The following is a 13,453-nucleotide window of genomic DNA, read 5'->3' as shown; positions in this document are numbered from 1 at the left end:
TTCCAATTTCATTAACTTTTTTGTTTTGTCTGATGAAACTTAAGCCTTTACTTTTATTAAAGAAGTAACTTGATCTGTCAAATTCATTAAGACAATCTGACACTTCTTGTCCTTTAAAGCTCATTGCAAAAACACCAGTGAACGTGTAAGTTAAAAGGAACGGGGAAAGTTTGGATTTTGGAGTATGTGAAAGGTGAGGGGCAAAGCTTGTAGTTTCAAAGAACTTTACTGTCTGTCGCTATGAGCGAGAAGTTTTTTTATATTTCGAATAACACGAGAAAAGAACCCAAATCCACACCCACCCAAACCACACACACTCAAAACCAATTGGCTAATTAGCGTTCGTATTTAAAGCTCGTCAGGGGAGCAAAGGCGGAATAAGGACATTGTTTGGCTGGCGCTCAGCAAGGGGAGCGGTCGGACGCGGCTCGGAGCACAGGTCCAGGGAAAGGTATCCCTGCCCCCGGCGGGGGCTGGAGCCGGAGCGCGGCCGCGCCGGGGCTGATTGGCGGAGGCGGCCGCGGTCCCTCCCGCCAGGGGCGGGCGCAGGAGACCTGCCCTGTGCCGGGAGCTGCCCGCCGTCCCGGCAGCGGGGCAGTGCATGGGGCGGGAGGGCAGCCGAGCCTTTCCCCGGGCGCGGGGGCGAGCGGCAGCGCCGGTGCATGCGGTGGGGCGGAGCGGGGGCAGCCCGGAGTGATGCGAAGTTGAGGGAGGACGGAGCGAGGGAGCCTCCTCTGCTCGCAGGGCAGCCCAGCCCCGCAGCAGGTGCAGCAGAGCCCGGGCGGAGGCACCGGCGGGCCCGGCGCTCTCGGCGCCGCAGCAGCGCCGCAGCCCGGGCCGGGCGGACCCGGCTGAAGGACAAGAGCCCCGAGCGGAGCTGCGGTCGGCGGCTCCTTACCAGAGGCAGCGACGCGGGGGAGCGGCCCTGAAGAGAGAGCGGTGAGGGGCCTCGGCGGTCCGGGGGGGGAGGTGGAGGGGGGCTGTCGTTTCGCCTCGCTGCTCGCCCCAGTCTGCCTGCTTCCTCTTCCCTCCCGTAGCCCAAGGGGAAGCCCGCGGCGGAGGGTCTGGTGTAGCGGGAGGAGAGAGAACCTTTCAAGCGGGGGGGGGGGGGTGAGAGTCGAAGGGCTGAGGAGAAGAGGTGTGTTGAAGGGGAATGGTAGCCGGAGGGCTTGAGGGGAAGAGCCGTGGAAGTGGGGGTGAGACTCGGGGTCTGAGGGAAATAGCCCTTTCTTGGGGTGAGAGCCGAGAGAAGGAGCCGCAGGGGAGCCGCGTCGATGCGGTGCCTCCGAGCGAGGGGACGGTGTGACCTGAGGAGGGAGCTGAGGGGTGCGGGGGAGCGCCATGTCCTGAGGGGCGCCAGAAGGACGCGTCCCTTCCCGCCCTTTTCGTGAGGGGCGTTCGGGCGGGGAGACCAGAGGGGCCCGGGGGCGGGCGGCGCGCACGGTACCTGTGTGGCGCGGCGGGCGGGCTCTCCTCAGGCGGGCTCTGGCGTGGTCGCCGTCCGGCGCCGCAGCGGTGAGTGCGGGGCAGCCCGGCAGGTGCCGGCGCCGCTCCCTGAGGAAGTTTGAGCGCCCTGAGGGCAGCGGGAGCGGCGGGCGGGCTGTGTGGGGGCGCGCGCCCGCGGGGTCCCGCAGCCCTGAGGGGGGAGGCGCGCGCGGGGCGCTGAGGGCGGGAGCGGGGGGGACGCGGGAAAGGCGCCGCTTTTGGGACACACGGGAATTCCGGCTGGCTTCGGCGGGTCCCCGTGAAGTGCTCGGTGTCGCCATGAGGGGCTGTCGGCGGCGGTAGCGCCGCGGTGTGTGGGCGCAGAGCCCCCCTTGTTTGGGTCGCCGTCCGGCTGCCGGCTCGGGAACGCGGTGTGAGGGACATGGGAGACCTGGGATGGCTCCCAGAGCTCCTGGGATGCGGTGCCCTCCCTGGATATTCCCCGAGTTTCCATCCCGGCCGCTTTGGAAGGAGCAGCGTTGCGTAATTGCTGCTGCGCCTCCCGGTTGGGCTCAAAGCGGAGGAAAAGGGTCGAGCGTGAACTTTAGAGGCGGCACATCGCTGAAGTTGCGGTGTTTCAGCGGGTATCAAGCGGTATCTTGCCTCTTACTGTCCCCCTGCTCGTTGGAGCCCTGGCCGCGGAACGACAGGGAATCATTGGAATTGCGCAGCCCGATCTGCATGCTCATCCGAGTTCCCTGGGGACGGACAGCAGGGAGCAACTCTAGTAGTAGCCATCCTTGAAGGTCTCCTCCCCCAAAGCAAACTCCTTGAAATTAATTTAAAATTTTTTTTTTTTGTTACAACCAAGTGACTCAATTTTTGGAATTCTTATTTCCAGACTTCCATTGCTGACGGTTTTTCAGTTAACGTTTCCAGTCTGATATTGCCTCCCTGCTTTTCCAAGCAGTTATCACACAAGGTCACTTAGATTTTTAGCTGAGCTGGTTTTAAAGCACCGACACTACATAGTGTGCAATTAACCTTTGCTTCACGTTTCCTTGTTTTTGTTCCTTTGTTTCAGTCATTGATCCAGGCCGAACACTGGATACTGCAGCGGCTTTTCTTTTTCAAAGGACCAACCAGTTTGTGCTGGAGTTTCGTGCTGTGAAAACACTTCAGTTGAAACACAGGGAAATGAGTATTTAGCACAAAATGCTTATGATTTCTTTTTCCTTTTTTTTTATACCATGTTTCCTGTTAACAGAAGCTCTTTGTAGAACAGAAAAAAAAATATTTGTTTTGTGATGTGTTAATTATTGAAACTCAGAGGTGAGAATCACGTCAGTGTTTTGTAAACAGTAGGTTTTTTTCTTAGTGTGCTTCTAAACAGTTAGGTTGTTCTAAAGCAGGATTTGTGTGGAGAAACCCATGGGATTAACTAGGCTGGAGGAGAGGACATCTGAAATGATCCTGCATTCTCCTTCTGTGCAGGGTGATGTCAGCTGGGCTCCGAGTCCTCTCCTTGCCCGTGCGAGTGACTTGCTGAGTGAGTGCCAGTGAAGCCGTGGGATGGATTTGGTGGCAATTCCAGCTTGGTGCATGGCTACCAGCTGCTGTGCCTTGCTGGCACAGCTGGGTGTACTGCCTGCTCTCTACCTGTTGGGACGTGCACAGAGGATGTGATTTGCTGGAATAATCTTAGTGCTACTTGAAAAGTGTGCTGTAGTAATTAAAAGTGTAACAACGTCTGTCCTGACTTGCTTATTTTCTAATTGATGATCTTTAGCATGAGATAGTTCAGTTCTGACTTAAACTGGTCAGTGTTTGTTGCCCATGCCTGCTTTTCCTGCTGTTTTCCACGTTGGGCTCTCACAAGTGTTTTTAGTTCACTGTTTAACCAGGTTGCTTCCTTTACAATAGCAGAGGAATTTACCTTGGTTTATTCCTTACTGGTCAAGTCCCTTGTCTTCTACTTAAAAGATAAATCCTACTGCATTATTAAAGCCTATTGGGTTGTTTGTGATGAGATCAAATTTGTGAGATGCTTAGCAAATGAAATAACTTTTTTTTTCCCCCCCTCCAGCTCTAGACTTTCAACAAATATTTTTATTTCTGTTTGATTATTACAAAGTCATATTTGTGAAGAGAACAGAGCTGTGTTTGAGAAATGCTGATACATGAGAAGCATTTGACATCATTCTCCTCCTTTGTTGGTAGTTCTAGTCCTCAGAAAAATTTCAGCACGGATTGACTTCTTATTGTTATTTTGGAAAGTATCTTTGGGCTGAAAACTGACATTCTGATACAGCTCCAAGTGTTTGTGAATAGGTATTGTAGAGGGCTCTTCTCTCTGTTTTCCAGGAAGTAAAATACACTGGAAGCATCTAATAGAATTCTGTCCTTCCCCCAGGACAGCTTTGCTGTGAGACAATTTCCAAGACTTGTGACATAAGGTTTTTTGAACATTTTGATGAATATTTGTCATCTTTTATGACACTTGGATGGATGGATGCTAAAATGCTCAGGGTGGGAGATCCTGGTCAGCAATAAGCATTTAAATGATTTGTAGCCCAAACTGTGGTTACAAACTGGTTTGTTATGACCATTTCTCTTAAGCAGCCCAGTTGCCATGCCCATAATTTTATTTGTGTAGGGAAACAAGCATAGCTTTATCTTTGCTCTGTGCAGTTCTTTGCTCCTATGAATGGATGGTTCAGCTTGACAAAAAATAAGCAATTTAAGACTATTTCCCTTCTTACTCAGTAATTAAAGGCAGAGTTAGTGGGAATTCTTGAGTCAGCTTCTGATTCTGAGCTGGAAGTGAGCCTTGATGCCCTGCAGAAACAGCATCTTTTAAAAAACAAAATCTAATATTAAGGCTGTGTCTTGGTGTATTTAGAGGGAGGTAACAGAGTGAATGTACAAGTTGGAGAGCCTTCCAATTTTCTTAATTCCAGACTATATTCCATTAGAGAAGTTATTTTTACCACCAGTCTGAAAAAAGTTACTTGATTTGTTATAACTGAAGATGGAGTGCATATGTGTAACCAAAACTGCAGATATGAAATTTAGGCGTCCTGGATTTCAGATTAAAATGCAGTTACATATTTTGTTGGATTTGTGTTGGGTTTTTTTCTGCAGCCCTCATTCAATGTGAAAGTTATTTGACTCAAATCAAATGAATAAGGTGCTTTAATGCCAAGAGCACCAATTCATGAAGTACATGTTCAAAAGTATTGCAAAAATTTTCACTAAAAATTAAGTACTAGCATTAAAAAAATTGCAGAAAACCTAGCACAAAGCAAACAAAAAGAGGAATAGAAAGTTAACACATGGTCAGTACTCATGTGTTCTGACTTGCTCTTAGCTTTGTTTTCAAGACACCATTATTGTCTTCCCAATTTGATGTTTCAGCTGAGAAATACTCAAATTTGAAGCAGAGTGAGGTGTGGTTGACACTGCCAGGTGATGTTTTCTGTCTGACACTGCAGGTGAGATGAAAGGAGCATCTCTCTGGATGAGCTCTGGGTGAGGAGCAGGAGTTCTGCCCAGGATGCTGCTTCCACATGAGGTGCACATCTTGCTGGTGAAGTGTGGCATGATCCAGATCACCATAGTTCAGTTAAATCCTGTACATCAATGCACTGGAAGTGCTGGCAGAGCTTTGTTGGGGAATTAACACCCCTGGTGAAGCCTTGCTGGTCCTTCAGAAGAACATTATTTCTTGAAATCGAGCTTTGAGGGGTGTGTGGTGATCTGTATGGTGTTTGGTCCCTGGGCACAAAACCTTATCATAAGTAATCAAGCTTAAAATCCTTGTGTGAAGTTTTGTCTGCATACATTTTGCTTCCCTGCAAAGTGGAAAATTCCAAGTGTTTCAGTAACATGTCTGGATAGGCCAGTCTAGTGCTTGGGGCATCCAGGACTCATGGGGCTAAATGGGAAGGGAGCTGTTGGTGTCAATCTTGTGAGGACTTGTGTGGAAACTTGCCCAAGGACAGTTGATGATTGTATGATTTTTGTTTGTTTTTTTTAAGTTGAGAGTCTTGAAAAACACATCTGAGTGTATAAAAGATAGGACTAAAGCTGTCATATTTCTTTAGCCATTCCTAATAGTAAGTCATGAATTACTGTGCTTTGTGTCATTTTGGTAATTATTTTGCTTGTATCTCAATTAGCTTTATTTTCATGGAAGTACCCTTGAAGATTGGAGTATTCCAAATGCTTTTGTTTCAAACTGTACTTTTATTAGACAATCTGTTTTGCCTTAAACTGCTTACTAATGAAATAACTACAGATGTAGGCTATGATTTGTTATTTCTGTTTTAAACCCCCATCAGGTGTTTATTACTATGTAGTCTTCATGTTGGACAAATTTTGCTTTCCAGAAATGGAGGAATACCTGGAAAGTGCTGTTTTGGTGGGTTGGAACAGACATGTGCATGTGTAGAACCACTTGGTGTGCCTGGATGGATTATTGTTCATCTGTTTTGGTTTTATACCCAGATCCCTTTGGGAATGGTAGTTTTGGAGATGAGAGCTGTCTTCATCTTGACCCTGTGTAACCTTTGGTTTTATTTTCTCTTTTCCTGAATATTTTTTGAATTAACAGATTGTAGTTGAGTCTCAGTCTTTGAAAATCTACAAATCCTGTCTTTAGGCTGTTCCTTTCTTGAATTATGCTCTAGTCTTTCTAGCTAGTGGAGGTAGAAATTTGCAGGAAGCTTATGTGTATTTAAAATTTTTTATACACCTACCAAAAAAAAAAAAAACCCAAAAAACCAAACCAATCTTAGTGTAGTGTGTTTTGTACCTTGTAGAAGATTTCCAAGTTGATTTCTGTCTCGTGTAGCTCTGGTAAGTGATGTGGTGTTGCTCCTAAAATCAATCTCAGAATTAAACTGTATGGGAAAGCTGTTACACTACACTTTGGTCCTCACTCTAGGCCCATGTTCTGCTGGGAGAGAGTTCAGAGCAGGCACTCCAAATACAAATCTGAAAGCAACAGACAGCAACTTAATTTGAGGAAAACTGACCTGTAAATTTCAAAACAGAACCTATTAATAAACATACTGAGTAAGGTAAATGTTTTTGGCATGTGTGGTGTTGCTGCAATTATTTTAGTTGAGCTGAATAAGAGCAAAGCATGATGAAACTGTGTGTTTTTACTTTATTCCAAGTTGTATTTCCCACTACTGAAAAAAACCTGTGATAGTTCCCCTTGTGGTAGTGTTTGTGTGGCTTGTTAAAATGTGCTTATTTGCTATAGGATGAAGTCAGAAATGGAACAAAGAAATTCATTGAGTGCTTCTGGGTGTCATGTGATGGCGTGAGCAGGGAGAGCTTGTACCAAGCTGAAGCCAGCTGGAGTGAAAAGCAAAGCATCCCCCCAATAATTATTGAAGTTAAATGCAAATGGCAGTAAAGTGGGTTTAAGTTTAAAACTAGTGTTGTTTTGGGTCCCAAGGCTTGTTCATGAGGTGAAATTCATACTTTGGTGGTGGTAGAATGTAACTACAGCACCAACAAATTGGGCTCACAACAAAATGCACTGCAATTTCTTCCAGCCCCTTCTTCAGAGTGTCATTATATCAAAGGAGGTTCAGTCACTAATTGAAATGTTGAAAATCAGAGTTAGTTTTTTCTTTTTTTTTTCCTTTTTCCATCTCTTTAGCACTTCATTCAGCCACTATTTCAGCCTGTCTTTTGATGCCAGTGTGAGAGCAGAGACTTCATGGGCAGCTTTGACCCTTCAGTGGAGGGATCTGTCTCCATCAGCTGCTGTGGCACTTATGCCTTGTCCTCTGCAGGTAGAAAGTTTCCTTTTGTTTTCAGCACTTAGGTGGTTTATTCTGTTCCTGGGCTCTTCAGGGCATGGTGGTCACACAGCAGGAGCAGGGCTGGTAAACAACATCATTCCCAGTACTGGTGTCCCCTGGAAATATGGGATAACCTGTTGGCTTTTCCCTGTTAATGCCCCCAGCCCTGATGCCACAGCAGTGCTCCTGCTTCTTTCTGGTGCAAAATGGCTGCAGCAAGTCCAGAAACTTAGGGTTTCAGGTCTGGGTACTTGTAGGAAAGGCCTCCAGGAGCTGAGGGGACTTTGTCAAGGGACTGGAGTGTTGTTGCCAAAATTCCGTGTTGGTGCGAGTTCCGGGAGCTGTGATGGAAGGTGCACCATTTGTCAGGAAAGGTTCTCACGTCGTGCTGGATGCAGCAGACAAATCTCTCCAGCAGGAGTACACGTGTCTCACTTGCAGACAGATGGCTCCTCTCAGTGTGCAGTCAGCAGTGTCTTTCCAAGGAGCCAGGGTGGGATCACCACGGGCAGCAAGGAGCAGAGCGCCAATGCGGAGAAACCCGAGCCGCGGCACTCCGAGCCACACTGCCCTGCTGGTTTTACAGCAATGGGTGAGTGCTGGGCTCTGCTGATCCTTACTGTGTGGAGTGCTAAAAAGGGTAGGGATCTCGAAAGGCACCCTGTGCAAAACAGCACAGAAAGGACTGGCTGTTCTTGCTCTATTTGCTTTTATTTGGATTATTAAAATCACTCAATGTCTCTTGATTTGTTTTGACTACCCTACCTGGTGGGTCTACTGAGGTTAATGTTTCACAGGTTTTAAAATCTTGATGAAGCTTAATTCCATGCAGTTAGTTGGGCTGAACTTGGAAAATGGATCCTCGTAAAACACTGACCTTCAATAAAGTTTATATTTTTTTTACTGTGTATTGTTTGCTCAGTTGTAGTGCATAGAGTATTAAGGAATGTAGGTTATGTGGAATGGAAGGTGCCTTTGCCCTGTTGGAACTTAGTTTACATTAAGAAAATATTTAATCAGACTTGAATCCTTTACTCTCAGGGAAATCAGATTTTTGGCTGATGCAGTCACTACAGTGGCATGACCACAAAGCATGCAGGCCTTGCTTGGGTTTATAATGGATTTGATTAAAAGATCAAATTATTGCTATTAATAGATTTGAAATCTTGAGTTGATTTGGAATATAACCACTTCATAAAGATAATATTTGTAAATATTTAATCCTTTTAGGTTTGATCGGTCTTCTCAAAAGTTTGGGACAATTTTCCATAACCGTCAAGAATCACAGAGCACTTCCTTCCAAAAGCCATTGGTGAAATGTTACCTGGGAGTGTTAAACTTGGGCCAGTTGCTATAAAGTCATCTTGATAGGACATCCTTGCATAAGAGTTGTATTCCCATGTAACTTCTGAAAGATCTATTTGCTGGCATCCTTATTGAAAAGATTGTGTATAAACTGGAGATGCTGTATTTTGAAGGAAGTGCCTTTCCTGCCATGCTACTTGTGAAGTGAGGATTTCTAAAATCCTTTTTCTCTACCGTGGTTGAGTACAAAAGCTTAGGTAGAACCCTTCAGTGTTTGATAAAACCTGTTGCACATTCAGTAAGTGATTGCTAAAAGTGATTTCATAAATTGCATATCCTTCTGGCTCCCTCTTAATAGCTCCTTTGGTGTTTGCATAGCTGACACTGTAAGACTGACAGAGGATATTGTAATGCCTATAAATCTTCTCTTTTGTCTCTGGATGAGATGTTCTTGTACTCATTGAAGTGCCTCAGCCATTGGATAGATGTTGTTCAGGAGACTGTACAAACTAAATGCAAAAACCTGCTCTTGTTGATACACGTGTCTTACTAATTTCTTAATTTATTCATTTAGTTGAAAAGAGCCTGTGGTTGAAAGCCAGATCACACCACTCATCTAAAACATTGCAACACAGGATAGCAATTGCAGCACACACTGTGCCTCAGCAATTAGTAACAGGATGTGTGATAGGGAAAATTCAAGGACATAAATCCAAAGGTTGTACAATACCTGGTACCAGAGTCTCTTCCCAGGTAATTTCCTGGTTTGTTGCTCCAAGACTCTCGTGTTTCTGCATTTCTGATGGTTTTTTGCTGTCTTTTAGCACAAAGCCTGAAGTCAGCTTGTAGGGCTGGCTTACTGTAATGCTCCTAAAGGGTTAGGGAAGAGTATTCTGGATTGCCTGTGGAATATGTGCAGCACAGCAAACAGTATTAAGGGTTAAGAACATAATTTACAGTTCCCAGCTTAAAGGAATGGTTAGGAGGCAAGCTTTAGCTTGAAGATCATGGTCTTGCTTACTGTCATCAGTGATGCCACTAATTAAAACCTTCCTGTCTCTATGATAAAATTATTTTCTGAGATTTGCTGTCAGACATGATTTGACAGTGCATTCCCCCACGTAGATAGCATTTCTGGGTGTTTGGCAAAAATAGCTGATCCCTGACACTTTAAAATGTTTAGGGAGAATGTGAAAAATTATATATCTTGAACAGATGTGTGAAAGGGAAGAGTTTTTCTTTGCTCTGGTCACTCCTCTACAGTTTGAAATCAAAGCACTTGATGTACATTTGTCTGTGTATCTTTTTGTCTTGATTGTCAACTGTGTGTTTGGCTGACACAGCTAAGATTTGGGTTGAGTACTTGTATTTTTAGCATGGAATCTTTCTGTAGTCAGTGAAACCTTCTCTTTGCCTTGAAATAGTTTCTTTGTCTTTCATTCTTATACTTAACTGCAAGTGCCTTCTATTAGTCATTCCTGACTATCTTGGGCTTGATAAAAGGCTTTGTTTACAGGGCCTTTGGTCATGCAACCTGGGTTGTAGGGCTTGGCTCTGTGTTTGTATAACTGAGGTGTTGACAAGCCTCTGGAGGATGGGTATCATGTTTTACCTGTAAAACTGTTTTTAATAGCAGCTAAAGCAAACAGAATTGCACATGTAGTAAGTTCATGTCAATGAGGTTTTGAGTGGGCAGGGCTGGAGTGGCAGGTAACAATCTGAGATCAGTGGTCATTTCTTAAACTGTTTTAATGCTTCCTTTCTCTTGAGAGCAGTAGTAAACCATAGTCAGCAGCTGGTTATGTTTGTTTTTTGTCTTTTTTTCCCAGAGGCAGTTTGTAGTGCTTTCCATGACCAGTTGTTCTTCAGCTTCCCTCAGCATTTCTCTTGCTGTGCTTTCAACCATGTCTCTTTTCCTACAGCTACAGTACATCTGGTCTTAAGAGGAATAAACACCCTGTTTATGTTTATCTGTGGTGAGGGCTGTGTGGTTGGGTGGGATTGGCTCCAGAGATGGCAGTGCTCTGCTCGTGGTTCCAGTTTTTGACCTCAGGTTGGGATAACTGAGGTTAAATATACCCTAGTGGGAGAAGAACAAGTGGTTCTGGAGCCTGGCATGGGTGGTTGCTGTATGTGACTGAAAACTGGTCAAGGTCCCTCCACTGATGTGGAAACTGCATCAGATCTGCAGCTTTTAATATGAGTTGCTGGTTAAATACATCCAATGAAAAAAAAGGAAAAATGAAAAAAAAGTTGTTTCTGCCTTTTTGCTCCAATTGGTTCAGATACTGGAGTTTTGCAGAGTTGACAGCTCCAGGAGCAGAGTTTGTGTTCTTCCTTCTGAAATACTGAGTTTTGTGTAATGAGGTGTAGTGAAGGGAGGGGGACAATAATGAGAGCAAGAGGAAGGAATGAAATCTGCATGTTACCACAACTGTGGCAATTGGGAGTACACACAGTTTGCTGAAATGCATCAAAGTCTCCAGTTTCCCCTTGTTTAAAAATAATAATGCTCCTTGGATGCACACATTAGCTTTCCATTTGGGCCTAGTCATTTGATTGCTAATTGGCTCCCAGATTTGGGCTTGCAGAGGTGGCAGCCTGTTCCTTTAACCTGTGCTGTCTGTGTGAAATGGTAATGAGTAATCTGAGCCCTTTGGGTAAGGTGAGAGTGATCAGCAGCTCAGAGATTGCTCCTTTGCTGTCAGAGTGCTGCTGGTTGGGATGAAGGGCACCTTTCCCAGCAGAGCTCCTGCTCAAACTGCCCAGGTAAACTCAGCAAACCTTAGCAAATCTAAACAAGGCTGAACAGAAGGGAGGAACTGGAAAAAGGAAGTTGCATGTTCAACTTCCTTTGCTGCTTTTGGAGTCAGGGCTGTTCTTGGTTAGTGAATAAAAAGAACTCTTTATATCCTTACATGTAAGTGCTTAAGAACTGTTTAATCTTTTGAGTAGTGGTCAGTGTGGGAGCTGTTTGCCTCCAGGCTGTGCTGGATGGAGGTGAGAGGCTCTGCTTCTGGATCTCTCTATGATGGAGGAAAACATGGACAATGGCATTGCTGGCTGGAAAAGAGCTATTTCTGAGTTTCAGAAATAGCAGGTAGGCAGCCAGGGGTGTAAAGCAGAAAAAACCTCCTCAAACATGCCAAAAAGTTCTATTAGTAATGATTAGCTGATTATTAAGGATTGGCAGCAAATCTAAATGTAATTTTGGGTACGTGTTCCAGGACTGTAATTGACTGTTACACCAATTATTAATTGGAATTAATCTAAAATAATTTAAGGCTGATGTCTGTATAAATGACATTGTCTTAATGTTTTAATTATTATTCTAAAAGTCAGTTGTCACTACACTTATTTCAGCTACATTGTCCAACCTTCCAGTATGAGAGCTTTGTGAAGAAGGGAGGGGGAAAGATCCTCCTTATTTTTTTTTCTTCTAAAAGTCATTATTTTCTGTGTAGTCACACTTCTTGTAGATCCTGCTTATTCCTCCTGGGTGAATGGAAAAATACTTCCTTAAAATGAATAAATAATGATTCAGAAATGTTTTGGTCAGCTGGAAACCTCTCCAACAGTCTTGACTGTCAGGAGCGAGCTTTATTTTCTGTAACCCTTTAAAACTCACACTTTCATTTGAAAACCCCCACATGTAGGTCATTAAACCTACTCCAACAGCCACTCATAAAGTTAATGTTTAACTTGTGCTTGCTGTGCTCCAATAGGAGAACCCTTTGCAATCAGCACTTGGTTTCACTACTGTAAAGCCACTCTGCATCTGGTTCTTCTCCATAGCCTTGTCTTTAGGGCTTTTTGGCTGAAAGGAATGGCTTCAATTCAGTGATCATTTTGTGGGTGTTGTTTGATTGGGGGTTCTGTTACGTTTTGGGGGTGTTTATAAGTGCTAGCAAATTTGGATTTTCCTTTTCACTCTGTGATAAAAGGATATTGCATGCCAGCTCAGACTTTGAAGCAGTCTTGTTTAATGGAGGCAAATCCTAAGAAGGACGACTTAAGATAGAGGTATGAAATGGTTTGATATTATTAACCATCCTGGAGAAATGCATCATTTTGTGTCTCTGGGCTTTTCTGTCCTCTCTTTCCATGAGGACACCTAACAATTCTTTTTCATGTTCCTGGTGTGTTTAAATGGAGGCAGTTGCATTGGACGTTGATCCTTTTTATTTATTTTGTCAAGTGATTTGTTCTGGGAGCTCACCACTGGAGTGAGGCTGGGAGTTAGTAGAAGATTCCTTGAGCTCTGGTTGTGATGTGCTGGTTTCCAGCTGAGCACCACCTTGGTGCTCTCCTGACCCTTGCAAAGCCTTCTGTGCCTGGGCACTGCTTGCTGCTTTGGGGAATGAGCTGAATGAGGAATTCCCACTGGAATAGGCAGGTCTGTCCTGCTGGGAATACCTGCTGTGCTGGGGGAGCTCATTGCTGGGGGCAGTTGGAGTGGGGAGTGTTTGGGACAGAGCCTGGAGCTGAGCTTGGCTGCTTGTGTGTTGATGCCCTACTGATGCACCCACCTATTCCCCAGTCCCAGCCTGCCAAATGGCAATTAGGCTCGTGATTAATTGGCTTACAGAATGCTGTTACCTATTCCTGCCCTTGCTCCTGCTGAATTCAAAGCTGAGCTCCCTGCTTCTGTCTGTCCAGGGCATGAAATGATGAGGCTGCAGGTTCCTGCCAGAAGTTCAATAGAAGGTCAATGCCATGTTTCCCAGTAAAAATGTCACTTAATCGGCATTTCTCTAATAGCATCATGTATTTAATAACTCTATGGCTTGGCAGGTCCTGCACATTTATTTTCCAACTCCTGTGGAAGGTAGTTATGTTGAAAAGGGGAGTTGCATAATAGGTTTTTGAGAAGTGATGATTTGTTTTAGCAGTTCTGAAGA

At 44.9% G+C, this 13,453-nt stretch overlaps 1 protein-coding gene across 3 annotated transcripts in view; it reads left to right on the top strand.

Moving 5' to 3' along the window:
• The first annotated feature begins 493 nt into the window (after positions 1 to 493).
• The window catches only part of UGT8 (UDP glycosyltransferase 8), a 34,801-nt gene continuing 21,841 nt past the window's right edge, over positions 494 to 13,453 (top strand). Inside the window, exon 1 of one of the 3 annotated variants that reach the window (XM_079306777.1) lies at positions 494 to 939. Coding sequence is in view for 1 of the 3 variants with exons in the window: in XM_079306776.1 (XP_079162902.1) it covers positions 7,163 to 7,238 (76 nt within the window). In the remaining 2 variants the exon portion in view is untranslated. Of the gene's footprint in view, positions 940 to 7,100; positions 7,239 to 12,325; positions 12,576 to 13,453 lie in introns of those variants that run through there. The other 2 variants (XM_079306776.1, XM_079306778.1) reach the window with 2 other exon arrangements.

Source organism: Erithacus rubecula (genome assembly GCF_903797595.1).
Source record: "Erithacus rubecula genome assembly, chromosome: 5".
NCBI lineage: Eukaryota > Metazoa > Chordata > Aves > Passeriformes > Muscicapidae > Erithacus > Erithacus rubecula.
Note: the sequence above shows the minus strand (reverse complement) of the source record. Positions and strands in the feature narration are given on the sequence as shown.